This window comes from Nycticebus coucang, chromosome 22 (genome assembly GCF_027406575.1).
Source record: "Nycticebus coucang isolate mNycCou1 chromosome 22, mNycCou1.pri, whole genome shotgun sequence".
Lineage (NCBI taxonomy): Eukaryota > Metazoa > Chordata > Mammalia > Primates > Lorisidae > Nycticebus > Nycticebus coucang.
The window spans coordinates 5,614,367-5,640,420 of record NC_069801.1 but is presented as its reverse complement, the minus strand read 5'-3'; the positions used below and the strand labels follow the sequence as shown (position 1 = coordinate 5,640,420).

At 53.6% G+C, this 26,054-nt stretch overlaps 1 protein-coding gene across 3 annotated transcripts; it reads right to left on the bottom strand.

The window, feature by feature from the left end:
• Window positions 1-4,803: 4,803 nt before the first annotated feature.
• Window positions 4,804-23,968, bottom strand: SLC45A1 (solute carrier family 45 member 1). 3 transcript variants are annotated; one of them, XM_053577240.1, is made up of 10 exons: window positions 23,830-23,968; window positions 18,933-19,353; window positions 18,272-18,364; window positions 17,663-17,887; window positions 13,622-14,349; window positions 10,266-10,419; window positions 8,451-8,627; window positions 6,845-7,050; window positions 6,386-6,446; window positions 4,804-5,229 (listed from the first exon to the last, which is right to left on the bottom strand). In XM_053577240.1, the coding sequence occupies exons 2-10, from the start codon at window positions 19,327-19,329 to the stop codon at window positions 5,021-5,023; spliced, it is 2,250 nt and encodes a 749-aa protein (XP_053433215.1). In that variant the 5' UTR covers window positions 19,330-19,353; window positions 23,830-23,968; the 3' UTR covers window positions 4,804-5,020. The 3 variants fall into 3 exon arrangements, with proteins under 3 accessions (XP_053433215.1, XP_053433217.1, XP_053433216.1); XM_053577242.1 differs by having other exon boundaries at window positions 6,386-6,443; XM_053577241.1 differs by lacking the exon at window positions 6,386-6,446.
• Window positions 23,969-26,054: the final 2,086 nt, after the last annotated feature.

Sequence of the window (26,054 nt, the reverse complement as noted above, 5' to 3'; positions counted from 1 at the left end):
GTGGCTCTCCAGGCAGGTCCCGTGGCCAGGGTGCAGGGCTGGTCCTGCAACCGGGTGGGGGGGGAATTCCACAGGGACAGGGTGGAATTGTGGGCTACAGAGGGCAGGACAGGCTGGCGTGAGGAACCCACTTTGCTGGTCTCTCATTGAGACAGCTCTTTATGAAACTACAGTTTTTAATGGGCACACGTTTATGAAACAGATTTCAACGGTTAAATGGTTAAGACCTGAGTGAGCCTTCGTCAGAGCTGAACAGGTTGTGACAGTTAGTGAGGTGTGGACAACTGTGGCCATTGCCACCACTCTGCCACACACCCATCCCCAGGAGGAGAGCCAAGCTTGCTGGCAGGGACCTGCTGGAGGACACTGCCACAGGCCAGGTCTCCCCTGCTGTCCTAATGCTGGCCCTGGTGGGCCCTTTGCCCTTCTGTTCCTGCGGGTCCGCAGCTGGGGCATGATGACTCGGCAGCCCTTTCCAGTGGCACCATAGGGGGCTAAGAAAATGTCACTTTGCAGAGCATGGCACAGGAACATGGCTGGGTGCGTGGCTGCCTTGTTATAAAATGTCTATGGTAGGTACAGGGAAGGGATCACCCAGGTATATCAAAGTAATTTATCTAAAGGGCAGGGAAACACCATGGGGAAGTCAGCCGTGACCTCAGGCATGGACGAGGAGGGGCCTCTGAGCCCTCACAGCCAGCACCGAGCCGCACAAGCGTGATGCCAAGAGCTGAAATGTGCAGGTCAGGGCGGGGCCCTGCTGCGTGGAAGCTCGAGGAGTCACTCAGAGAGGCCCCTCCCCAGCTGTGGCCTGACCATGTGGTGAGAACGGTGACAGCGTGAAGCAGGCAGGGAAGTGGACTTACCACCCCAGTGTCACCTGGCCGACCCAGAAAGGTCTAGGCACGTTCCTGAACGGAGTTTAGGAATCAACAGAACCAGTAATCCTGACACCTGGAGGACAAGCCACCAGGCCCCAAGAGCAGTGGAAGGGTCTGTCTCCCACTCAGCAGGTCACAGGTCAGTGGGACAGAGAGACTGAGGTGGGGGAATCGCTTGAGCTCAGGAGAGGTGGGCGCCTGCAGTCCCAGCTATTTGGGAAGCTGAGGCAAGAGGATCACTCAAGCCCAAGAGTTCGAGGTTGCTGGGAGCTATGATGACGCCATAGCACTTTACCCAGAATGACAGTGTGAGACTCTGTCTCAAAAAAAAAAAAGAGGATTTTAAGATGCTCTTTAATTGGCCCAGAGAAGATTCCTGAGGCCATGACACTTTGCAAGGCCTTTGTTTCCTCTGCCTGTTACCTCCCTCTTCCACACTGCCCATGCCACAGAGCAGAGGCCATGCCCGTCCTGGCTGCCAGGCAACAGTAGCCACAAAGCCCAGCCAGGGTGCTGCCACCCCAGTGGGAGGCCTATGGCTCTAGTGCAGGGGTGAGTTGAGACATCCTGAGGTCATCCACGGCAGGGGGCATTCTGTATGTTTCCTGGAGCAGGTGGCTGGGCAGGTGGCAGGAACCAGGCGTAGGGCAGCAGTTAGGACAAGGGCAGGAGGTGTCCCATCTTCGGATGCGTTGCCCTCCAGTAACTGGGACGTACACAGTAGGCACTCAGTGTTTCCTGAGTGGAAAAGGATCTCTCGGTGGATCTCCGCAATGGATTATTTCCAAGCATCCTGTCTCCCGTAACTGTTCTGGGCCCCCGGAAAGTCCCCCAGGGGACTGCTGCTGCGCTTGTCACCTTGAAGGTGCCCCATCTCCAGGACGTGTGCACCTGCCCCGTCACCCTCACCTGCCGAATGTCATCTGCACACTCCTGTGTGGGAAGACTGGGATCCCTGCTGCTTGGTGGGCCCAGCCAGTTGTCCTACGTTTTCAAGCACAAGCAGTTCTGTCCCCTTGGATCGAAAAGCACTCGGTGCGCCACATGCTCAAGGGTGGCCCAGGCGTAGCCCAACAGCTGAGGACGATGGAGACACCCTGAGGACTGTGACCTCGCAGTCCATTCCCTCAGTTGGACATAGGTTTCCCCTCTAAACGCCAGGGACACCCCTCCCAGGCATGGTGGTCACTTCCAACCAGCATGAAGTCTAGAGCCACTTCAAATTTTGGTGGTGTGGTGTGTTTTGTTTGGAGTGGCCGGAGAAGTGGCTCTTCTCTCCCCTTCCTCCTTCCTCCTGCTGGAATGAGAAGCTCCCTCTGAACCTAGCTCTAGGCAGGGGCCACCATGGGTCAGGCGACAGAGAAGGAAGCTGCGCGCCCCTCAGGAGCGGGCAGGCTCCACGTTTGCTCTGAGAGTGTTTAGCAGCCTGAGGTTTGGAGTCAGATTCCCCAGGTTCAAATCCCAGCCCTGCCAAGTATGAGCACATGACCCTCTTGTGACCTGGGCCAGGCAGGTCTGTGAAATGGGGCAGTGATACCTCCTCACCATCAGGTGAAGGGAGGTGTGCATCGACACTCCCATCACTGTCACCGCACACGGGGTATACGTGGTCTGTACATGGAGAGCAGTCCTCTGACACATGGCTCTCCAAGAGTCCTGGGCCTCAGGTCTGGATCCTGTGTCTGCTGCCACTGCCACCTGCTGCGAACAGACCCAGGTCAAGGGCGCTCTGGTGCTCTGCTCTGCCCACTGTCCTAGCTGACACGGCCATTCCCACACGGGGACACGGTCTCTGTTTACCTAGAAAGTACTGGGAAGAGAGTCCAGGATTTGACGAGCCAAGATTACGAGGGAGCCTCCTGACCCTTCTTCTCTTGCAGGATTGACCAGTTCTGGGCAAAAACAGCGCAGGCCAGAGCACAGCCATCCAACACGTTACCCAGAAAATCTAAAGCTCTTCTAAGCAATACCCTCAATATGGCAGGATGAGTCTGCACAGGAGGCCGGGGACCAGCAGGCTCAAAGGAGCTGTGAGGCGTGAGCAGTCGGATTTCTCTGTGCCTCACTTACACACCTGCCTCCTTTAGCTCGTAACCACAAAAGGTAAAACGATGTGACGTGAAGCACGGGGAAAGGACTCACTAATTCCAACCAGGGTGGGCTGCATGGAGAAGGTGGTGTTTTAGCCGAATCTAAATGGACGAATCAGATACTGATTGACAGAGAAGAGGTACACTGTCACAGAGCCTGGACACAGGTACAGAGTATCTGCAGCTGTGCGGATTCGTGCTATAGAATAGGAGGCTGAGGACACGTGGCTCAGAAGTGGCACCCAGATGGGTGTGAGGGATTTACACCTGATTTCTTAGGCTCTGGGGAGCCCCAGGAAGTGTCAGGGAAGGAGGAATGGACTCAGACCTGCGTTCACAGCCCCCCAGCTGCAGGAGGAGGATGGCCGTGAGGCTAAACTGGAGGCCAGGAGCAGATGGGGATCCTGGCACGTGGTGGCCCCACCAGGGCCACCTCAGCTCCAAGGCAGAAGCAGGCAATGGCACTGAGGGAGAGGGCCCGGTGTAGAGTCTGTGGCCCAGGAGGGGAGGTGGCCACAGTGCCCTGCAAAGGGCCAGGCTCTTTCTTCCCATGTGGCCTTAACTGGTCACAGCAAGGGGATGGGACACTACCACAAACCTCGGACCTTCCCCAGAGGCTAGTAAGAGGCCCCAGGACCACTGTTGTTTTGGACTTATGACTGGGGTGTCTAATGTGTCCCCAAGACACAGGGACCATACACTGAGGGTGCTGAGGCTGCACAACCCCATGTCAGGCATTTCTGGTGCATCAGGTACAACCATGAACCAGCCATGACCCGCTCGTGTGGACGGGGAGCAGAGCTTCCCTGGGACATCTGAAAGGGGGCCTCCTTGAGATCAGGGTGTCAAGTGATGGAAGATGATCAGAGGCCAGACGCCAAAGGACTGTCACACTCGGGAGAAGTCTGAGCTTTGTCCAGGCCTGTGAATGGGCTCTGACGGCAGCGGGCACAGCCTGTGCAAACCCAGGCCCAGTGCAGCATCTGCACGCCGCAGGCACTTGGCATCCTCTCTGGAATTTACGCTTGGCCACCAGAGGGAGGAATGGCCTGTGTCACACCCTCCAGCCCCAGCCCCTGCCCCAACATGTCAGAGGGCAGGACAGGCGCACCGGCTGCAACCTGGAGATGCTACTTCCAGGGCATTTTGTATCTGAGCATCTTGGTGCTTGTCCCTCAAAGGCTGAGATTGCTCCCTCTCTTCATCAGGAGATGCTGCCCAAATAGCGTCTCCCCTGAGAGGCCACCAGTCTCCTGTCACCCTGTCCCCTCCCCTCCTCAGGTGCTTCCCTGTTCTTACTGCCATCTTTCACCCTGTCGTCTGTCTCCTTCTCTCACGTCAGCTCTGTGAGGCTGGGGCTGGCGGCTCCCAGCTGCATCCCCCACACCTGCTACTGCAGGGTGGCTATGCAGACGGGTGGCTATGTGGATGGGTGGATGAATGAGAGAATAAGTGAATGAATGACAGATCAGATACTTTCTGATCCAAAAGAATCGTATGCTCTGACTCTACCCCGGGACGCAGCGTACAGAGTGCGGTTGGGTTAGGCCAGCTCTCTCTGTCTCAGCACTGCCGACATCTGGGACTTGATAGTTCTTTGTTGATAGGAAGCTGTGCCCCACTGGACTGTAGCACCCACCTGAATTGTGACAGGCAAACGTATCTCCAGACATTGCTGAACGTCTTCCTGGGAGGAGGGATGTTAAAGCAGCTGCTGGTTGAGAATCCTGGGTTACACCTCTGCTTTCAATAAATGGTTCTTACAAACCTCCCCTCTGCCCGATCCCCAGGTGACCTCTTGCCCCTCAGGACGGCCACATCTAGAAACCGTAGGCTTTGCTGCTGCTGTTTATTATTTTATCACATATTTACATTCCAGCAGGAGGCCTGTCCCCCCCCCCAGTCTCCCAATGCCCCTTGATCTGTCATTGCTCAGCCTCGCTCCAGACCCCCCAGGAAGGGCACGAGTCCAAAGTCTAGGCTTAGGCACATCAGACATTCAGCAGGAGGGGCCGGTGCTCCTCGTCCGCCGTGTCGCTGGGAGGGATTTCATAAATGACGCACAGGGAGGAGTACAAGCAGCCGAGGAAGGACACAAGGCTGGAGAAGTACATCACACCGCTGGCGCTGCCCACGGCCGAGGTCAGCGGCCCCAGGACCAGGGAGACGAGGATCTGGGCCAGGAAGTACTGGCAGCTCAGCAGAGAGATGTCCACGCCCATGCCCCGCCGGGTGCCGTCTGCGCTGGACCCTGCAAACTGACCCAGAAAGGACGCGCGTCAGTGAGACCCGCCACGACTGGCCGCGCAGGACCCAGGTGACAAGGCGACCGAGCCCCAAGTTCCCTGCAGGCACCGGTGGCCCAGGCACTATGGCATCCCATTTCCCAGCACCGATGTGCACAGGGAATTCAGCCAAGCATTTAATAATATTTGGGCTTGGAGAGATGACGGCAGTGAAAAGCACCTGTGACTAACAGGGCCGGCTCTCCAGGACACTTCTCACCCTGCTGTCCCGTGCCCTGGCGCAGCCTCTTCTCTACCTGTGCTAGCGGGAGGCTGGTCACTTGACCTGAAATACCCCATCACGGGGACAGCTCCTGGACCTTGGCTTGTTTTTCCGGAGGTCCCACCTACCTCACCTGCTGGGGGATAGTGGTGAGAACGTGGTCTATGGGGTGCTGGCCTCTGGGTCCAGACCCCTGGACCCACCACCCAGTGGAGGCTGCGGACACTGAAGCATCCAAGAGACTCTGCAGGCCACTAATTCTCATCAGCTCTGAGGGGATCTGATCAGAGTGGCCTTTGGCCCTCTGTGTCCCTCCTGTGGGCAAGGGCGGTCTTTTGCCACAAATTGGCACATCTATTTATCCCTGTGAAGGGGGCAGTAGGCTCCAGGGAGCTGACAAGGGGACACTGCCCACCTAGTGTGACTGAGCCGGAGCTGAGCAGGAGCCGTCCTGGCCTCCACCCCCAGAAGGGGCTGCACCAGCTGATCCCATCCTTGCAGGAAGAGCTGTGTCTGGGGCTGACCCTGCTGAGACTCCAACGCCTTAAAACAAATCAAGGCCACTGAGGCACAAGACTGGGGGGGGGGGCAAGAGAAACTGCCCCTAATAACATTTCAACACAGCAGCTTCCAGTTTCAAAGCCTGCAGAAAATTCATGGCAGGAATAAAATGCGACCACAAGAAGGAATGAAGCCCCGACACCTAACACAGCGTGGACAGAGCCTGAAAACACACAGGGTCACAGAAGCCACACCGGGAAGGCTGCATGCTGTGACACGTCCAGCACAGGGCACAAAAAGCAGGGAGATGGGAGGGTGGGAGGCTGAGGGGCTTCTTTCTGGGCTGACAGAAGCATTCTCAAATGGATTGAGGAGATGGTCACACAACTCAGCAATTGCACTAACCGTGCACATCACATGGGTGAATTAGATGGGGAGGTGCAGTCACCATATTCCAGCCCGGCTGCTAAAGGAAAATCCATGCTCAACAGAACATCATTTTGTGAAAGACAGCACCAGTATTCCTCACTTTGTTTTTGCCTCAAGACTCCAGTATGGCTTGGCCAGGGCACTGTTACTGATCCGGCCTTTATTTAAAATTTAACTTTTTTTCATTTACTGTGGATTTGAGGCATTAGCTCTGATTTCTGGAAATACTACAGTAAAATGTTATTGATCTCGGCTGCTGAGTTTTGGGGCCTCCCTGGCCTCCCTCTGAACTGCTGGGACCCACGTTAACTGAGGCCCCGGGCTCATGGGGCAGGAAGGGGTGGCCCCCAAGACTGTGCAGCCGTCTGGGGGACGAGTCTCAGGTGCGGTTTCTCCAAGAAGCCGCCCCAAAGCTGAGCAGCAGACAGCACCCACCTTCCTGCTCTGGTAGTAGTCACAGAGGAGGGAGTAGGGCAGGGTGCAGAGCGTGGAGAACAGGATCCCGTAGGTCACACAGAGAGACAGGACCACATACAGGTTCCTGGACAGCGTGGCCAGCCCCGTCCCCAGGCCGAAGGCGAGGTAGGCAATGAAGTAGAGGGTGCGGACGCTGAGGAGCGCCTCCAGCTTCTCCAGGATGGCTGCAGGCCAGAGGGAGGGTCAGCGGCCACCTCCCAGCCCCACGGTCCCCTCCCAGGCTCACCCTAAAGCTGGCAGTGGCAGGAACCAGCTTGGCAAGCCACCTGCCCCAGGCCAGAAAGCATTTCCTAGGGGACCCCGGGGAGCTGGGAGACCCTCCAGCTACTCTAGTGGGCCTTCAGGGCAGGGCTGTCCAGAGGAAAGGCAGGACCTGGGGTTTCCTTGTTCACATTGGCCTCTGCCTCTGGACTGAAAGACCAAAGAGGCCCTGTGTCCTCGTGTGGATTACTGTCCTGCCTCTGTCCTGCAGTGGGGCACTATTAGCCCACCCCCTGGCCAGCTATTGTCTTTACGACTGCTGTGAGCTGCCCAGAAGACACGACAATCTGGAGGGAACCACTGTGCCTCCCAGAACCAGATGAAATGGGCTATTTCCCCATGTCCGGCAGCCACCTGCTACAGGGGACCGAACCCCTGGTGCTGACCAGGGTTCGCAGTGAGCAATAACAAACTCCTGACCTCCCAGCAACCCCGTGCTGAGCAGCTGGGACTCGCCAAGAGAGGGACGTAAGGTCAGGCAGCCTGCAGGGCCAGGCTACGTCTGTCCAAGGCCTTCTTTTTTGTGGCCTTGGGGCTAAGGGTGGTTTGATAGTTTTAAATGGTTAAAAAATATATCAACAACAACAACAACAACAAAAAAATATATATATATATGTCAAAAAAAGTCAAATATTTTTGTGGCATGTGAAATTTCTGTGAGATTCAAATTTCAGTGGACATACAGCTTTACTGGCCTGTGGCTACCTGGCCACTCCCATGAGAGTCACAGGGCGCCCATGAGTGGCCATAGCAGAGACGGTTTGGCCTGCAGAGCTGGAAATGGCTACTGTTAGGCCTTCTGCATCAAAATTGTGTGCACATGGGCTTGGTATCCCTGGGATTGCAAACTCACAGCTCCCTTGGAGATTCTGGGCCCTGCCTACCCACATCCTCCACAAGCTGTGCCACCTGCCCCTCTGTGCTCACTCCAAGCCTCTCCAGCTGCTCTCTGAAGCCACGAGGGAAGGATGCAGGGGCTGGTGGATAGCACACACACCTGGGGGTGTCCTTAGGGTCTGTCCCTGGGTCTAGACACAAACCTGCCCCCCTGAGGGGCTGCCAGCTCCTTGCAGTCCTGATGCCCACAGATCCCCACTATCAGGGGACACCCGGGTCCTCCAGGCCCAGGCCCAATGCAGCTGACACGGCCAAAGCCCTGAGAAAAGACAGCAGTGGTCCTCTCCCCTTAGGGTTTTGTGTCTGTGACCATAAAGACACGGCCTTCCTGCGCTCTGCACCCTCCGCTGACTGACCCCAGGCCGTCACCCCCAGCAGAGGCCGGGCGCACGCCGGGCGCTGGTACCTGAGTAGAAGGCAGCACTGAAGGCGTAGATGCACATGCCCCAGCAGCCCATGGTAACGCCGCGGTTGTACTTCTGATACTCCTCCGATGTGTGTGGGGCCCGGGGGTCCCCCTGAAACACCACCTCGCCCATGAAGTCCGTATAGAAGAGCAGCATGCCCTCGAACGAGAGCCATCCTGAGGGCAGCAGAGAGAGGCCATGACCACAGGCTGCCCATTCGTAACCCACCAACTCTACCGTTTATAAAAGTAACACGCAATCTTTATAGATTCACAAATCAGAGATTACCTAAAGCTTCCCCCACACAGAGACAACCTCTGGTCCAATGGTGTGGGTTTCCTCCTCGTCTTTTGTTTTCAATAAATATAGATTTCAACAAACATGAGGCAAGATGATGACCCCGGGGCTCCAGCTGACGGGGGCGGGGGTTGATTTCATTGGGGGAAAATCTCAGCAAGTGCAGAGGGCGCTACGGATCCAGCTCGTTTTGTTACCAATAAGACTTCTGAGCTCCGTCCTCTGACCTCCCACCAATTCCTTCTTTGGTAGAGGCAGTGGCATTTATTGGCTCTCTTGTATTAAATCATCACACAGCTTCCTGTGCCATCACATATTACTAAGCAGGCTCAGGGTAATGGCAGCAAAATATTTCACAGTGTAGATGTACCATCATGTATTTCACCTTCCCCCACTGCCACACACGGACCCCTATCCCGGTGTGTGGCTACTATAAGCCCGGCTATGACAAGGACCCTGCACATATATTCTTGATACCGTCTCTGCCACAGACTGGCATGGAACCACCAGTAAGGTCGCTGGGATAAAGGTTTAAACACTGTCAAGAATCTCGCCTATTGGGCGGCGCCTGTGGCTCAGTGAGTAGTGCGCCAGCCCCATATGCCGAGGGTGGCGGGTTCAAACCCAGCCCCTGCCAAACTGCAACAAAAAAATAGCTGGGTGCTGTGGTGGGCACCTATAGTCCCAGCTGCTCAGGAGGCTGAGGCAAGAGAATCACTTAAGCCCAGGAGCTAGAGGTTGCTGTGAGCTGTGTGATGCCACAGCACTCTACCAAGGGCCATAAAGTGAGACTCTGTCTCTACAAAAAAAAAAGCTAAAAAAAAGAATCTCGCCTATTGTCAAACTGCCTCTTCCGAGGTTATGTTGATTCATGTCCCAAATGTGACAGAGTCCTGGATTGTCTCGGACTTTTTTTTTTTTGAGACAGTCTCACTTTGTCACCTTGGTAGAGTGCCATGGCATCATCCATAGCTCACAGTAACCTCAAACTCTTAGGCTCAAGTGATCCTCTTGCCTCAGCCTCCCAAACAGCTGGGACACCAGATGCCCGCCACAGAGCCTGGCTAGTTTTAGAGACGGGGGTCTCACTCTTACTCACGCTGGTGTCTCGAACCCTTGAGCTCAAGCAATCCACCCACGGCAGCCTCCCAGAGTGCTGGGATTAAAGGTGTGAACCACCACGTGGGCCTGGCTCAGATTCTTAATCATACCCAGATGTTCAACAACTTAGCAATGAAGAGCTACCAAATGGAAGGAAATGGGAGCTGGGAATTTTCAATATTTCAATGCCCAGCACTTCCACGGTAGAGCAAGGCGGCAGGGGGCAGTGGGGTCCTCACTTCACTGTAGTTGTCCTCAGAGGCTTGGGTCTTGCAGGCTGAGCTCTCAGCCACACACCCGGCTTAACTGAGGCCATCAGGAGGAAAGCCCCCCAGGCAGCCCTGCACCCACCCTCAGCTCTCGTTGCCCCGGGCGGCAGGTCTGGGCCCCCCAAGGCAGCTTTGCAGAGAGCTCACCCAGGAAGTGGTTGACGCAGAGACTGCGCAGTGCGACAGGCATGTGGCAGATGGTGGCGCAGAGGCGCCTCATGGACAGCGGCTGCTCCGCCTGCTCGCTGCAGCCAGTCAGTTCACTCTCATACTTCACGCCGTTGAGTAGAATATTTGCCACCTGGAGAGGAAGCCCCAAACACCTAGCGTCAGAGCCCCAACCCCTCGTGGCAGGGAGGCACATGTTCTGCCGTGAACACACTTCCAGGATCACCACACGTGGAGGCCGGGAAGGTGTGTCCTCCCGACAGTGTTAACCAGCACAGACGCCAACCTCTAACTCTAACGACATCGGATCATCCCTGAGACCCGGGAGCAGCTACGAATAGAATTTCATTTAGGGTGTGGCCACAGGACGCAAGATCTGTGCCACAGGGGGGAGGCAATCCTTGAGAAAGAGGAAATCAATTTGAAATGATAGAAACATGGGTCCGTTCAATTCCATACATTGCATGAACCCCTCTTTTCCTAACAGAAGGCTACAAAAGACACTGTCCGCTTTTTTTGAGACAGGGTCTTATTCTGTCACCCAGAATAGAGTGCTGTTGCATCATCACAGCTCACAGCGACCTCAAACTCTTGGATTCAAGCCATCCTCCTGCCTCAGGCTCCCGGGCAGCTGGGGCTACAGGCACCCCTACAACGCCTGGCTATTTTTTTTTAGAGACGGGGGTCTCTTTCTTCCTTAGGCTAGTCTTGAACTCCTGAGCTCAGGGGATCCTCCCGCCTCAGCCTCCCAGAGTGCTAGGATTACACGCACGAGCAAGCCAGAAAGACATATTTCAAGGTGACCAGGATCATCTGTTCCAAATTCTCCCTGGACAGGAGGACCCAGAGAAGGCAGGTGGCTCTGTCCATGGGTGCACCTCAGGCCTTGTCAGCACCTGGTTACCCCAGGCGGGAAGGAGGCAGAGAGCTGGCCACACTGGATCCCAGGGCACCCGCATCAGCAGAGCATGGCACCCATGCCTGCCAGAGGAAGGCTGCTAAAATTACACCTCCGAGTCCACTCGAGCCTGGGTGGGTTTATATTTAGCAATGATTTTTGCTTTCCTCAAAGAACTGAGGCATAAACTACACTATCCAGAGAATGGAAATAGGAAAAAAAAAAAAAGGATAAAAATGAGATTTTCACCCATATCCACAAACCTGTTTGAAGAAGCCAGTTTAAATTTTTTAAAACAGGATGGGATGACCTTTGTCGATGATTCTTTGAAATGAGGGTGAGAACGGGCTCAGGAAGCCTTAATATACTTCCCGGCAAGGACTAATTCAGGCAGTCCCTGGATTATGGACAAGTTAGGTTCTGTAGATATGTTCTTTTTTTTTTTTTTGAGACAGAGTCTCACTTTGTCATGGCCAGTAGAGTGCCGTGGCAGCATAGCTCACAGCAACCTCCAACACTTGGGCTCAAGCAATTCTCTTCCCTCAGCCTCCCTCATAGCTGGGACTACAGGTGCCCGCCACAATGCCCGGCTATTTTTGCTTGTTTTAGCAGGCCTGGGCCAGGTTCGAACCCACCAGCCCCCAGTGCATGTGGCTGGTGTCCTAACCACTGAGCTATAGGTGCTGTAGATATGTTCTTAAGTTGAATTTGTATGTAAGATGGAACAGGAACATTTACCTGTTACCTATAATAGCCCCTATTTGTAAGTGCAAGTCGAATGTCTGCAACTCAGGAGCTGCCTGTATACACCTTGGCAGTGTCCCTCCTCAGGAAGAGCTTTGGTGGTCATGCAGTGGCATGAGGGCTGCCCGGCCATAATGCACCAGAGAAATGCACACCAAGTTCTGTCGTGCTTAGGGAGGAATCAAGCAGCCACCGCAAGACAGGGTAGACTGGGGAGTCTTCCCGGGCACAGAGAAGGGACATCAGGGCTCCCCAGGGAAGGAGCCTGAGGACCCACCTGTCCTGGTCCCATGCAGACCCGGGTGGGGTCAGGCAGGGCTGGGTGGAGGGGCATTCCTTAGGGGACCTGGGCAAGTTAGTCTTGGTCTTAGAGGACCTGGCCCAAGGACCCCAGGTTCTTATTGAATTGATGGCTACTCCCGCAGTGCCTGGAGTGGTAACCAGCTGCCAGGCCACTTTAAACAAAAGAATGACCTTTCTTTCATTTAAAGATGGTGCTTGGAATCCTGGCACACTGGGAGGCCAAGGTAGGTGTACGGCCTGAGCTCAGGAGTTCGAGACCAACCCGAGTAAGAGCAAGACCCTGTTTCTACTAAAAATAGAAAAACTAGGGCGGCAACTGTGCTCAGTGAGTAGGGCTCTGGCCCCATATACCAAGGGTGACGGGTTCGAGCCTGGCCCCAGACAAACTGCAACAAAAAAATAGCCAGGCGTTGTGGCAGATGCCTATAGTCCCGGCTACAAGAGAATTACCTAAGCCAAAGAGCTGGAGGTTGTTGTGAGCTGTGATGACACAGCACTCTACCTAGGGCAACACAGTGAGACTCTGTCTCTAAAAAAAAAAAGAAAGAAAAACTAGCCAGGCACTGCAGCAGGTGCCTGTAGTCCCAGCTACTCGGGAGGCTGAGGCAGGAGGATCACTTGAGCCCAAGAGTTTGAGGTTGCTGTGAGCCGTGACGCCACGACACCCTACCCAGGTGACAGTAAGACTCTGTCTCAAAAAAATAAAATAAAGCAGCCTCGTCAAGATCATGGATTCTGAACGCTGGCAAAGCCCCACACAGCTGCCTCACAAGTGGGTGGGAGACACAACTCCAGGGTCCTGCCAGCTCTAGAAGGTCAGTTGTGGTAGAAGCTGTCACTGCCCCCAAGAGACCTCAGACACAGGAGAAGCAGCTGCTGAGGGGTGAGGGGGTCCCAGAAACATCTGAAAGTTTCTCATTTTGCTTTTGTCTTCTGTGAAGACTCAGATTTGTGGGCCCCAGATTTGTACAGTGGCCAGCATGGGCTGTAGCCTGGACGTTGAGGGCAAAATACTACAAACAGTGGAGCTCAGGTGACACCTATAACCACCTGTCACTGGGGGACAGGCCTGGCCTGAATGACCTCTGGGCAAAGGTAACAGTGTTCCAAAGAACTGTCACATCAATTCCTGGCCAGGATGACAGATCCCACCCCACAGGTGCCCTGAACTCGCCTGCCTGGGAGGTGGACCGTCCAGGTCCAGAATTTGTTCCATTGTCAGGTGAGTGAACATGTGGGTGTCTCAGATGCTGTCTTCTAAAGGGTCAGAGCCCTTTAGCTCACCTCGGTGACAGGTGGGAATGTCCTTCCAGATGGACCTGACTTCATCGTCCTAGCTGACCAGGGGTGCCCACACACTGCCCTCGAGCCTCCCCGTAATCCCTTTTACCTGTTGACTGAAGGTCACGTTCCTCCTCCTGCTGGTCTCGGGACCGCCTCCTCCGGCAGCATCTGGGATTGCCAAGGTCTGAGGTCTCTTCAGAATGCCTGATGACCTTGGCTTAGAGGTGTCCAAGGAGCCCACCCTCAAAACGTCTCTGTCGGAGCCAGCGGTCAGGGCACCCTCCCGCCTCTCTAGAAGCCCACGGTCCTGGCGGTGGAAGCCGTCGGGGGCCCGGGGGAAGCTGACGCTCAGGGCCTGCCTGGGGAGGCTGGCGGGGAGGCCCGGGCAGTTGTCGTGGCCTCCTGTGAAGCAGTCGATGAGGACACTGTCGATGTTGGAGGTGCTGAAGGAGGATGCGAACTCGTTGATGCCCGTCAAGGAGCTGTCCCTGCTGAGGAAGCTGCCGTACTTGGGCGTCAGGGGGCTGAGTGGGGAGATGGGGCTGGAGAAGATGGTGGCCGTGTGGCAGGGGACCGTGGTGCCTGTGCCCTCCTCAAACAGGACGGGCGGGGAGGGTGGCAGCGGCAGGCTGGGGCTCTTCATAGCCGTCCTCTGCTGGCGCAGGGGGCGCAAGGGCCTCTCAGGGATGCTGATCAGGGTCAGGATGGTGGTGACACTCAGGGTGACCGCGGTGAAGATGTAAATGACGCGGAGCTGCCCCCCCAGGGCTCTCCCGAAGCTGGTCTTGTCCCAGTGGATCCCCCCGACCACGTAGCCAAACCCTCCTCCAAGCCCTGGGGAGAGAAGGTTTCAGGCGGAGAAGGTCCTCAAGGAAGGCGGTTCACGTCTCAGGAGGACATCACAGGAGCAAAGTGTAGTCCAAAGACCTGGACATAGGATCTGTCCTCCCTAAACCCTGATAAAAGTGGGGGCAGGACCCCCAGGGTGGGCACCCTGGGGTCGTCCCCTCCTCTGCCTGCACTAACCTTGGGGCTTGGCTCCGCTGCTGACAGCAAGACGGGCCACCTGCCCACGTCTCATTCTCCTTTCTGTGCAACCTTTCGGGGACACTGCCGTGAGTGTTTACAGTGGGCACAACTTCCCCGGAGACCCCTCTAGTCAGGACCCCATCTCTAGCACACTGACGACCACACAAGGGCACATGGGTGTTCACTCCACACCATCTCCATGAGGAGACTTGTCCCGTGTGGATTTTGGGGTTTTTTTGCAGTTTTTGGCCAGGGCCGGGTTTGAACCCGCCGCCTCCCGTATATGGAGCCAGCGCCCTACTCCTTTGAGCCACAGGCGCCGCCATCGCCCCTGTGTGGTGACCAGGTCACCTACCCAGGCGGGCAGCCCTCTGATCCTTGAGCCATCACAGAACAAGGACACAGCACGTCCACCGTTCCCTCTGTCCCTGTGCAGCCATCTTCTCATTCCAGGGCCTCAGAGCTCTGGCCCAGCAGCTCCCCTCCCCCCACTCCCAGTTCAGAAATCGCTACATGAAAGCGTGAGCGATACCAGGCCCAGCCGGCCGCAGTGGACAGACCGACCTCCGGGGAGTGCTGATTCTTCCAGGCTGGCTCTGTGCTCTAAGGGAAGGGGCAGGGGGAGCCTGTGCTGGCTCCACCCCCACCAGTCCAGGGGCCCGATGCCCAGCCCTCCTCTGCCCCATCATGGACCCTGTGTAGCTTGTTTTACCGTGAGTGCAAATATACAGGGGACCCCACATGTCACCACACATACAGACATCAGGGAAACATACAGCTAAACTAGCTGGTATGCTAAAGGTACCTTCATTTTCCAAATATTCATTATGAATCTTTACAAAATATGTACAAAACATTTCTCTGTATGTTAGCATATAAAAGTAAAAATTATTTTAAATATAAAATATCATAGGAGTTTGTTAATTTTTCCCTGTGCACGGCGACCTTGGGGAAACCTGTGTGCTGAGCCCACACACAGCACAGAGGTGAATTCCCTCATTTTACAACCTGCTGAGGACGAGAAACCTGCATGAAAACAGCATGCGACTTTCAGTTTGGGAAGAACTGGCCGCATTAGAGTTTTACCTTTGAAATAATAACTTTTAAAGGGCAGGCCCGGCTGCAGGCACACCCAGCTTAGCCTCCCACAGGTGCCTGTGGGGTGATGGGGCCACGACAGCACTGCCTCCCGTCTCCCTTAATTCACCCCAGCCTGGCCTTTAACTTCCATCCACGTTCCCCTGAAAGCCTCAGCCCCTGCCCGGCTCTTCCTCTGTCTTTCTGGACTTGGGGGCCATTTTTCACCCCCCTTTCATATTTTATTGTTTCCAACTTCTCATGGGCATGATTCTAATTCATTTCTTCCAGTCTCTTTGGGGGATATAATTGCTGTTTTGTGATCCTTAACCAAGGTCAGATTCCAGATGAACTTTATCAACTAATTTTTTATTTTATTTTAATTTATTTACACTGTCACCCTGGGTAGGATAATGTGGCATCACAGCTCACAGCACCCTCAAACTCCTGGGTTTGAGCTATCCTCTTGCCTCAGCCTCCTGAGTAGCTGGGATCATAGGCACCCACCACAACACCCGGCTAGTTTTTCTATTTTTAGTAAAGATGGGGTGGGGGGCTTGCTCTTGGTCAGGTTGGTCTCGAGCTCCTGAGCTCAGGCGATCCTCCTGTCTTGACCTCCCAGAGTACTAGGATTACAGACAAGAGCTATCACGCCCTGCCTCTATTAACTAATTTTTTAAATGATCAAAGTGATCCATTCTCATGAATGAGAAATAATGCAGTTGAGTAGAAGTCAGAAGCCAAGTCCTTCTTCCAGCCCTTCAGACCCAGCTCTGGCCCAGGTGGCCCCTTCAGAAGCCCTATTGGCCCCCGTCAGCCCGTAGCAGCCCATGGCAGCTCACATGTGGAAACAGAGGCATGAGGCAACCATCCCCCCAGCAGCCTAGGGTTGACAGGAGGGAAACCCACAACCTACTTGGGCCATCAGATCCCAGAGCCCGAGCCTCTGACCACCAGGTGACCCAACCTCCTCATACACTGATACATGCGTCTTGTCAAGCCTTTCCCTTGATTTTTTTTTTTTTTTTTTTGAGACAGCGTCTTGCCCAGGATGGAGTGAAGTGGTCTCAGGTGCTCCTTGTGCCTCAGCCTCCCAAGTAGCTGGGATTCTGGTGTGCCCAGACCCAGATTAGCCAAACCCAGCTAATTTTTCTATTTTCTGTAGAGATACAGTCTCACGCTTTCTCAGGCTGGTCTCAAACTCCTGGCCTCAGGCGATCCTCCCACCTCAGCCTCCCAGACTGCTAGGATTACAGGTGTGAGCCACCATTCCTGGACTGTCTTTCCTTTGATTTTTAAACATCCCTTCTGTGTTTTTTGTTTTGTTTTGTTTTGTTTTTATTAAGACAGAGTCTCACTTTTTTGTCCTCTGTAGAGTGCAATGACATCATAGCTCACAACAACCTCAAACTCTTGGGTTCAAGGGATTCTCTTGCCTCAGCCTCCCTAGTAGCTGGGATTACAGGTGCCCACCATAATGCCCAGCTAGTTTTCTTTCTTTCTATTTTTAGCAGAGATTGGTCTTGCTTTTGCTCAGGCTGATCTTTAACTCCTGAGCTCAAGCAGTCCACCTTCCTTGGCCTCCCAGGGTGCTAGGATCACAAGCGTGAGCCACTGCATCTAGCCTTAAATATGATGATGTCTTTAAACAAAAACCCATAAAACAAGGTTGTGTGTTGATCAGTTGATGATAATGACCAGTGGCCTATATTTCTCTTAAGAGCAAATATTCAGTGTTCCTTAATTCAGTGTTGACAATGACTGTAAGGCACATTAAGTACCGTGAATAATGAGCATCAACTCTATATAAATACACCTGTATTCACATGACACACACACATACATATGCACACTGCTGTTGATTACGTACCAGCGATATAGACCATTGTTGATGTATACTGTTTGAGATACGCATTTTCAGTCACTTCAATGTTCACCCATATATTTGAATTTCATCAGCTCATTTTTTAAATCAGAGACGGCCTCAAGGGCACACTCTAAACACACAGCTGTGGTGTCGGGCCAGCTGCAGGAGACTCACCTGCCAGGAGGGCATGGATGTTCAGGCCTCTGTCCTGGTCCACAGGGCTGCAGACGTCCATCATGTAGGCGTGGCTGGGGTTATCCGCCGAGTCGGCGCTGAAGTCCATCAGCACCACCCCGCACACGGTCAGCAGGAGGCCCCACTTATGGTTGCCCGCCGTGTCGGCCAGCGCTACCCCGATGTCCCTGCCATTCAGCAAGAGCGAGAGGCCTAGCAGTGCCCCTGGAGACAGAGAGACAAAATCACCCAGCGAAGACACAGCCCAGCTCTGTCCCCAGCAGTTCAAGTCTAAACTCTCTAGGACCCAAGAATTAAAAAAAATTAAACTTCAAGCCCAGCCCACTGGAAAAGTCGCCTGCAGACTCCTGGATCAGGGTTTTTATTTCATCAAGTGGAATAGGAATGAGATGAACTTTATTGGCTTATTTTTAAAACATGATCCAAATGCTATGTTTTCAGGTGAGAGGGCACACTCCCTGCGCCACACCAGTAGGGCCCCGGGTAACTGCTTTGGTCAACACTCTTTTAGCTTTTCCTTTAATAAAAAGCAGTTAGGGCCTTTTTTTTTTTTTTCCTCCATTTTATTTCCATGCCAAAACAACAGACCTATAGCCAGGACAAGAATGAAAGGGCGTCTCCTTCCAAACCTTGAGGTACATCGGTCACTCCAAGCGCCCAGCAGAGGCTGCAGCAGGAATCCTGGAACAGAGTGGGCTGCTGTCACTGCTGGGTCCTGCAGCACAGGGACACCGATGCTTGGCCTCCTCACCTCCCCCAAGTACCTGCATGTGAACATCCCCAATACACCAGCAGAATGAGGTGCTGACATTCGGAGTCAGCACCAAACCCTCAGCTAGAGAACAAAAGACAAGCAGGGTCCTGGGAGCGCTCCCCAGCTCCTTACCATTTTCAACTTTGGACCCCATAACGCACTAAGCAGCCATGACTTTCCTTGGGAATCCAAGAAATTTGGGGAGCTTCCAGACCCAAATCACAATAGGCTTTCTTGGTTGACTCCTCCTATGATAGCTTGGTGAAGGTGGGTTGGCTAAGCCCCTGCTCTACTGTCTGGGTTAAAGGGACTTCACACGTGGGACAGGACTGGCCATACCTGGGTTTTCTTGAGGCCTCAGGCCTCCTAAGGAATGGAACTGAACTCCTGCTCTTCCCTATCCCCTCAAGACCCTTAAGCTGCTTCACTGAGGCTTCTGCAAGCTTCTGGAGGTTTCCGGAGGCCGTCCAGCATGGGGGCTGAGTGGGGGCTCACCGAGGATAGGGCTGATGAACCACACCAGGCTGTAGAGCTGGTCGGGCAGGCCCATCTGTAGGAGCACCGGGGTCACATACGCGGTCTCCATGGCGTAGCTGAACTCAATGCCGAACAGAATGCAGCCGTTGAAGAGCAGCTCCCGGAAGGACCTCTGGGGGTGCAGGTCCCCAAAGTCCACCAGCTCAATAGGGCATGGGGTGTTGGGCGGTGGAGGTGGAGAGGGACGAATGTACCTCCTTCTCTTGGGGTGTCGTTTGAAGTTGTTGGCCCGGTGGCTGATGTGCTGAGTCACGGACCCCGAGCAGGCCAAGCCCTGAGCCCTCCAGAAGTCCTGCAGAGCCGTGCTAGGGAAGGCGGCCTCTCCCGGAGGGGTGCTGCTTGCCGGGGGGATCATCCTAGGCAGGGCTGCTGGGCGTCCCTGTGAGGAAAACCCGTCAGGGCCCACGGTTACTTTTACTGGGAACACTCCATCATGAGAGTTAATTTTTCCAGATATTCTCCCCATCCACTCATCCTTTTCATACAGGAAGAGTCAAGTTCACATTGGGGAACGTAGAGACAGACACCAACCCCACCGAGTAGAGCCTGCTGCACATGGGTGATGTCGCTGGGTCTCATTTTCCCATCCGTGCAGCACATCTGCCCAAGGGGACCAAAGCCATCAGCTCTCCTTGCCCAGAGAGGGGACCTGCAGTCCTATACGGCCTCACACTAGACCTCAAAGGGACTGTCCCCTAAACAGAGGCTCTCTCAGGTCACCCATGCAAAGAAGTAAAGGCAGCCCAGTGGTTCCCCTGAGGACCTGAAGGATGCCGGGCTATTTTGAGACCTGTGGCCCATTTCCATGATTAATTTTACCTTTCACTGAAAGTCCTAGGTGATCAGAGAGGTGGGGGGACAGGATTTGAGACAGGGACCACCTGCGAGCACAGTGAGGGGACAGCCCCTTCTTCACAGCATGGACAGTCACAGTGACCCTCTTTCCCACTTTTCCTGATTTCCTCCTCCAGAGATGCTGGGGAACTCTTCCCAGGAGCAGCTGAAAGGTTCTCACACAAGCTCTTTCCTTTCAGCATCAACTGGACGTAAGAATTTTCAGTCAAGTCCAGAAAATTGAGACCTTCACAGTGCTTGAAAATGCTCTTTAAAGAAATGAGCCCAACTCCCTGAACCCTGTATTGGCACAGACAACATCCAGTTTATAAATAAAAGGGGGGAGGGACAAAAAGGACCAGGAAAGGGTAAGAAATAGATCCCCCTCCACTCTGATTTTTGAGCAATTTCCACAATGCCCGTGACCAAGGTAGGGAAGGAGCGAGTTTGAGGCCTGCACAGACCTCCCTCCGCTCTGCTCCTGCTCTTTCTTTGTCCTGCTGGGGTTTGCAAGCTGTGCCATTTAGGCACAACTGCTCCTGGACATCCAACTGTTTTTCACTGCTTTGAAATTAATCTAGATTCTATTAAAGGAATCGATTCTAATATGTTGACTTCTGTGTTGTAGTCAATGTCCACTCCATCGCGCACAGGAAGACAAAGGTTCTGAATGTCAGAGGGACAGAGACAGATCCAAACACAACCCAGGGGAGAGCCCACACACCTGCCTCCCACGAGAGTGAGTGATTACATTTCCTTTAAGCCCTTCCTGACAGGGAGGCCCCCAAACCGGGACAACTTCCTAACATGGACTGTTTTCCTGGCAATGATGCTTGTCATTTGCCAAAATAAATATTATAAACCTTCTTTCAAAATTAGTTTAAGCTTCAGCTATAAGTCCCTTATTTCTGATACTAACTTAAACCACACCACTTTCCATCACACTTTTGCTAGTTGGTATCCTCTTTATAAATCATTCTGCAATTCCTCACTCCAAATTTGTATCCAAAACTCCTCCACCACCCCGCCCACTCAGGGACTGTCTTTCTTCTCGCCAGAAGACACCAAAGGTGAAAATGAAGGGATTTAGAGATACCCTGCTAGGATTCAGAATGCTGTGTTAACCTAATGACCCATCCTCCCTCCCTCCATCCTCCCTCCCATTCATTCTCCTATTCATCCATCCATCCCACCAGCCAGTGACATGCCCACCCCCCTAACTTTCCTTCCCCTCAGCTACCCATCCTCTGATCCATCCACTCACCCATCCACCCTTCCATACATCCATCCACTGTCTCCTCCACCCATCGATCCTCCCATCCAGCTGAGTATCGAACACCAAGACCTGGAGGTCATAAGGGAAAAAGATTAACTTAGTTCTTGCCCTGGTGTCAGGTGTAAAAGGGAGGGAAGGTGTTCTGGGCAGTGGGACTCATCGTGTGGAGGAATGAGTGACCACTGACCACAACGGGGACGTGGTGACAGATGAAGCCACCATGAAGGCATTAGCTGATGAGGACGGGCCATCCTGCTAAAAGACGCGTTGTATTCTGAGATGACAGAGAGTGAGACTCAGTCCACTGTCATGTCTATAAGTGGCTTGTGGCCTTAGAAAATGCCATTCTCTCCTGTAAGACGAGAACAGGTGGACCTAAGAGCTATGTAGAAAAGCAATACTTCATTTGAGACATAATGAGATACAGTGAAGATTACATCAAGATTGAGATTTTTTAGAATATTAAGCCTGTTCCTGTTCCGCATGGGTCTAGCTCTGCGCTCAGCAGAGCACAGGCTGTCAGTGGCCTCTCTTCCTTCCAGAGCCCCTGCAGCTGCTGGCATTCCCTGGAGCTTCTTTCACTAGAGGCACAGAACTAGAACATCAGCTGACCAGCTCCTGCAGAGTCCCCTGAGATGTCCCCGCAGGTGAGTTGGGGAGTTCGATCTGGGGCCACCTGTAGGCCACGCCCCCATCAGCCCTCAGTGGCCAACTCCCTTTCTGGTTCTCTCCACCCGGCTCCTCCCCACTGAAGGCTCTCCCTCTTTCCCTCAGCATTTTACCCCATGAAGTGAACAGAAGTGCACTTCCCTTAGAAACTTCCCTTTTAATCTTGAAATGAAGAACTGTGGGTTCACGCTTTGTCCTCAGAGCCTAGACTAGTGCCTGGTGCAGAATTTGGGGGGTCAAAGAGGGGGGTCAGCTTACAGGGCATATGGCAGAGTATATTTTTGAAGGGGGCAGTTTGACCTATTTCTAAGGGACCAAGTATATAGGCCACGTCTCTACCTGCACCCGTACAACTCTGGCCACCTCCACTTTACATCACCACCACCAGCAGGGAGAACCTGTCACACCCCTGCTCTAGCATCCGGACCAGTAAGAAACTCCAGCTTGAAGACAGTCTTCACTAAGGGTTCATTCATAAATTTGGGGATCAGTGTTAAAAAATACATTTGTGTTAAAAAATACCTTTATTAAAAGCCATTCTTGAGGCTCGGCGCTTGTGGCGCAAGCGGCTAAGACGCCAGCCACATACACCTGAGCTGGCGGGTTCAAATCCAGCCCGGGTCCGCCAAACAACAATGATGGCTATAACCAAAAAATAGCTGGGCGTTGTGGCGGGCGCCTGTAGTCCCAGCTACTTGGGAGGTGGAGGCATGAGACTCGCTTGAGCCCAGGAGTTGGAGGTTGCTGTGAGCTGTGATGCCACAGCACTCTCTACCCAGGGCAACAGCTTGAGGCTCTGTCTCAAAAAAAAAAAAAAAAAGCCATTCATGAAAGTTTATTCTAAACAATTATATTAAAATTCATTTGCGTATGTTATAAAAAATGAGTGAAAGTAAAATTTAAAATGATGACCTATAGAGTTTTAATACACGAATACCAAGATTCACCAGACCTTTATCACTTTCCAGGACCATTCACTCAGTCAAAATAAAATGCACACACACACACACACACGCACACGTCCCTGGGCCCCCAAAGGTTACACAGAGGGCCTTCTGTGTGTTCAGAATACAGAGGATGCTTAAAGCAATGAACCTCTCAAACTGTAGTATGGGAAGTTTACGCTGCGAAATGATTAATAAAAATAAACAATGCCCATGTAATGCGAATGCTTAAGATTGTCCTACTATGAGCCCAAATCATTCCCTCATTTCTTCCTCCTCTTCTGTGTATGACAACAGACTTTCCACTATGAGGTCACTCAGGGCCAGTCTTCCTTCCACCCATTCTCAAAGTGCGTACTCCAAGGAAGTCCTCCACGGCCACTAAAGAGCCCTGTGGACTTGGGGATGCATCTAACAAGCTAGGGACTGAACCATAGCCCGCTTCTCACTTCTCCAATTCCACAATTCCACCCCTAGCTGGGGGCCAACTTTTCCCCAAAGCCCTGGCCAGGCGCACATTGAACTTGCGTTCCCTCAGCACCTGCCTCGACTGCCCTATCCAAGCCAAAAAGCCTAAATATTATGGTAACTCCAGGAGCAACCTGAGAAGTTATTTATAGTGGAGGAGAGAATGAACCGAATTGCTTCTCAGCCTCTTCTTTTCACCCTGCTGTGTTACCCTTGGCTCAAGAAAGCAGAAATCCTTGGTCTCTTCCTAAGCACCCTGGGATGCTGAGGGAGCTCATCCAATGGCCTCCAGGAGGGTTCAGCCTGAGGCAGAAGGTGAACCGGAAGCTGATGACACCTGCCCAGGTGCCCGGGAACAGGCCTGCGGCTCCAGCAAGCACACCACCCGCCAGGGGAAAATTCCAGTGTTTCTCATCTCCTTGCTGGCAAGGATGGAAAAATCTGTCACCGAAATGCTATCCTGTCTGCACCTGGGGATGCTGCACGCAGGAGGCGAGAGAGGGGCTCCACGTATAGTTCAATTAAATAGACTTCCAAGAAGAACAAAGGTCTCGGGGCCAACCTCAGACCCCATCCTGGCATCTGGGTACCCTGGGGCCTAAGCCGCGGGCTCCCGGCGCAAAGCCGGGCGCAGGGCGCAGGGCGCAGGAGGAGATGGCGGTACCTGAGGGTCCAGACGGGCGTCATCCCTCCCCGAGGCTGGGCTCCTGCCGCCGGGCGCAGCTCGGTCCCCGCCCGGCCGCCCCCGGCCCGCGCTGCGGCTGCAGCTTCACCCCGCGGGCGGGGCCGTGACGTCACGCCCGCAGCCCCCCCCCCGCCCGCGGCCGCAGCGCGGCCTTAAAGCGGCGCCTCCCCCAGAGCAGGTGCGGACCTGAAGGCGCGTGTTAACCCCGCACGTTAACGCAGCTTCTCCGCCCAAGTTCTGTGTTTCAAGGCAGAGAAACCCTGTTCCTGTCTTTATGTATAAAAAAACACTGCAGGGAGCGGCCTGAGCCCTGTGCCCACGGCAGAAAGGGGCGTGCCAGCCGCCCTAGACGTGTCATCCGCGCTCACTAGGTTAAATGTGTCGGGGGTGTGGGGCAAATTCTGCGCCAGGCACTAGTCTAGGCTCTGAGGACAAAGCGTGAACAAACCAAAGTTCCTGCCCCTGGGAGTGGCGTTAGAGAGAGGGGTCACAGGAAACAGGACAGAAAAGAGATAAACATCAGGCCAGAAGACAGTAACTCCCTAGAGAAGGGGGCTCGGGACTGTGGGCTTGGTGGGAGGGGCTGTTGAGGTTTTAAATGGGGTCATTGATGAGGCATCAACTGGAAGGTGACATGTGAAGAAGGACATGGAGGAGGTAAGGGGGCCAGCCATGCTGACATGGGTACGTGCCAAGGTCCTGGGGTAGAAGTGAGGCAGCTGAGTCACATATGCTAGATCAACTAATCAATGAATCGCACAGCCTATAGCGACATTACAGCTCCAGGAGGTGCTGCAGAAGTTTATATTGGGGGATTTGACCCCACTGGGAGGGTTGAGGGTTACTGGAGAGGTACACTAAAGGCTGACTGGAGAGAGAAGCATGTTCCAGATAGCGGGGTCAGCATGCACAGAGCAGAGCCCTGCGGGGAGGAGGCCCATGGGCCTGGTGGGGCCTCCTGGGCAGTTGTCATTTCTGCGAGGACAAGCCTTGAGGCCTTTATGTAGGGGGCTGGGGGGGCATAAATCCTATTTATATTTTGCAAAGATCATAAAGCTCATAGGGAGGAAAGACTGGAGGGGCTGAGGGGACCAGGTGGTCACCAGGTCAAAGGTAACGGGGTGGCCCAGGTAGTGGAGGAGGGAGTGGCGGTGAAGGGTGATGGATTGTCCAGGCATTTAGGAGGTTGGTGGCAGGTGGAAGGTGGGGGCTGCAGGAAGGAGGAGGGAGTACTCCAGGTGGAAGAGCTGAATGAGGGCAGGTACCCTGCAGGTGGGTGGTGGATTAGAGTCACAGGTTTGGGACATGAGTTCTAGGGGCCTTTGAAGCTTCTAGGCCATTCAGGTCATGGGCCTGGAGCTCAGAGATGATCCTTTGTGAGTCACCTGTCGTGGAGACTCATAGCAGGCTGCCTGTGGACCACGCACCACCAGCGAGAGGTGAGGGGAAGCCACAGGAATTTTAATAGATACTGGATGAGAAGGAGCCACCAGAGAGCTGGCTTTATCTTATCTCTGTAACAGGAGTCATAGCTTGGAAAAAACACCAATATGCTCCCCTGCTCCCCAGGCAAACTGTATCTAGCTTTATTAAAGACATTTTTCATAAACAATCATGGTATTTCAGGCAGGACATGGGCAGACAATTGTAAACAACTTCCAACTCCCTTCTTCAATGGTCTCCCAACAGCAAAAAAGCCACAATAAAGCCCAGTGAAGTCTCCCTCTGATGCTCCCAGCATTTCACACTTAGCACATTGTTTAACAGCTTTCCACAGGCCGACCCTGACCTTCAGGAAAGGAAATGGAAATGGCGGAATTTATCTGAAGATCCACAATCTATAAACAGATCCCCAGCTCTTTTGAGGGATGCTATCTCAATGGTGTCATTGGAAAGCCCAAGTTACTTAACATACTGATTATTGGGGGTCATGTTCTAAGAGGTGTCTGGGGTTGAGAGAGAGGGAATAGGAATAGGACATCAAAACAAATTAGTTTTTCCATGCCGCCAGGCCTTTGTGCCAAGGTGGCAACGTCAGCAAATCCCCCATCCTGAGAGCCTCTGATGGTGTCTTCCTCAGTCAGTGTCGCTTTGGAGATATTAATGACACATGCCCCTCCCCAAGAAAACAAGAATGAAGTGTTCTTGTGCTGATAAAATAGCTTTGAAAAAAAGTAAAATACAATTCTGCATTTTTATAAAAC

Excerpts from the sequence above, each read along its gene's own strand:
- SLC45A1 (XM_053577240.1), bottom strand. The coding sequence starts at position 19,329 with ATGATCCCCCCGGCAAGCAGCACCCCTCCGGGAGAGGCCGCCTTCCCT. Across the intron at positions 8,628-10,265 it reads CTGCGTCAACCACTTCCTGG|GATGGCTCTCGTTCGAGGGC; the intron begins GTGAGCTCTCTG and ends TGCTGCCCTCAG. Across the intron at positions 7,051-8,450 it reads CAGTGCTGCCTTCTACTCAG|CCATCCTGGAGAAGCTGGAG; the intron begins GTACCAGCGCCC and ends TCTGGCCTGCAG.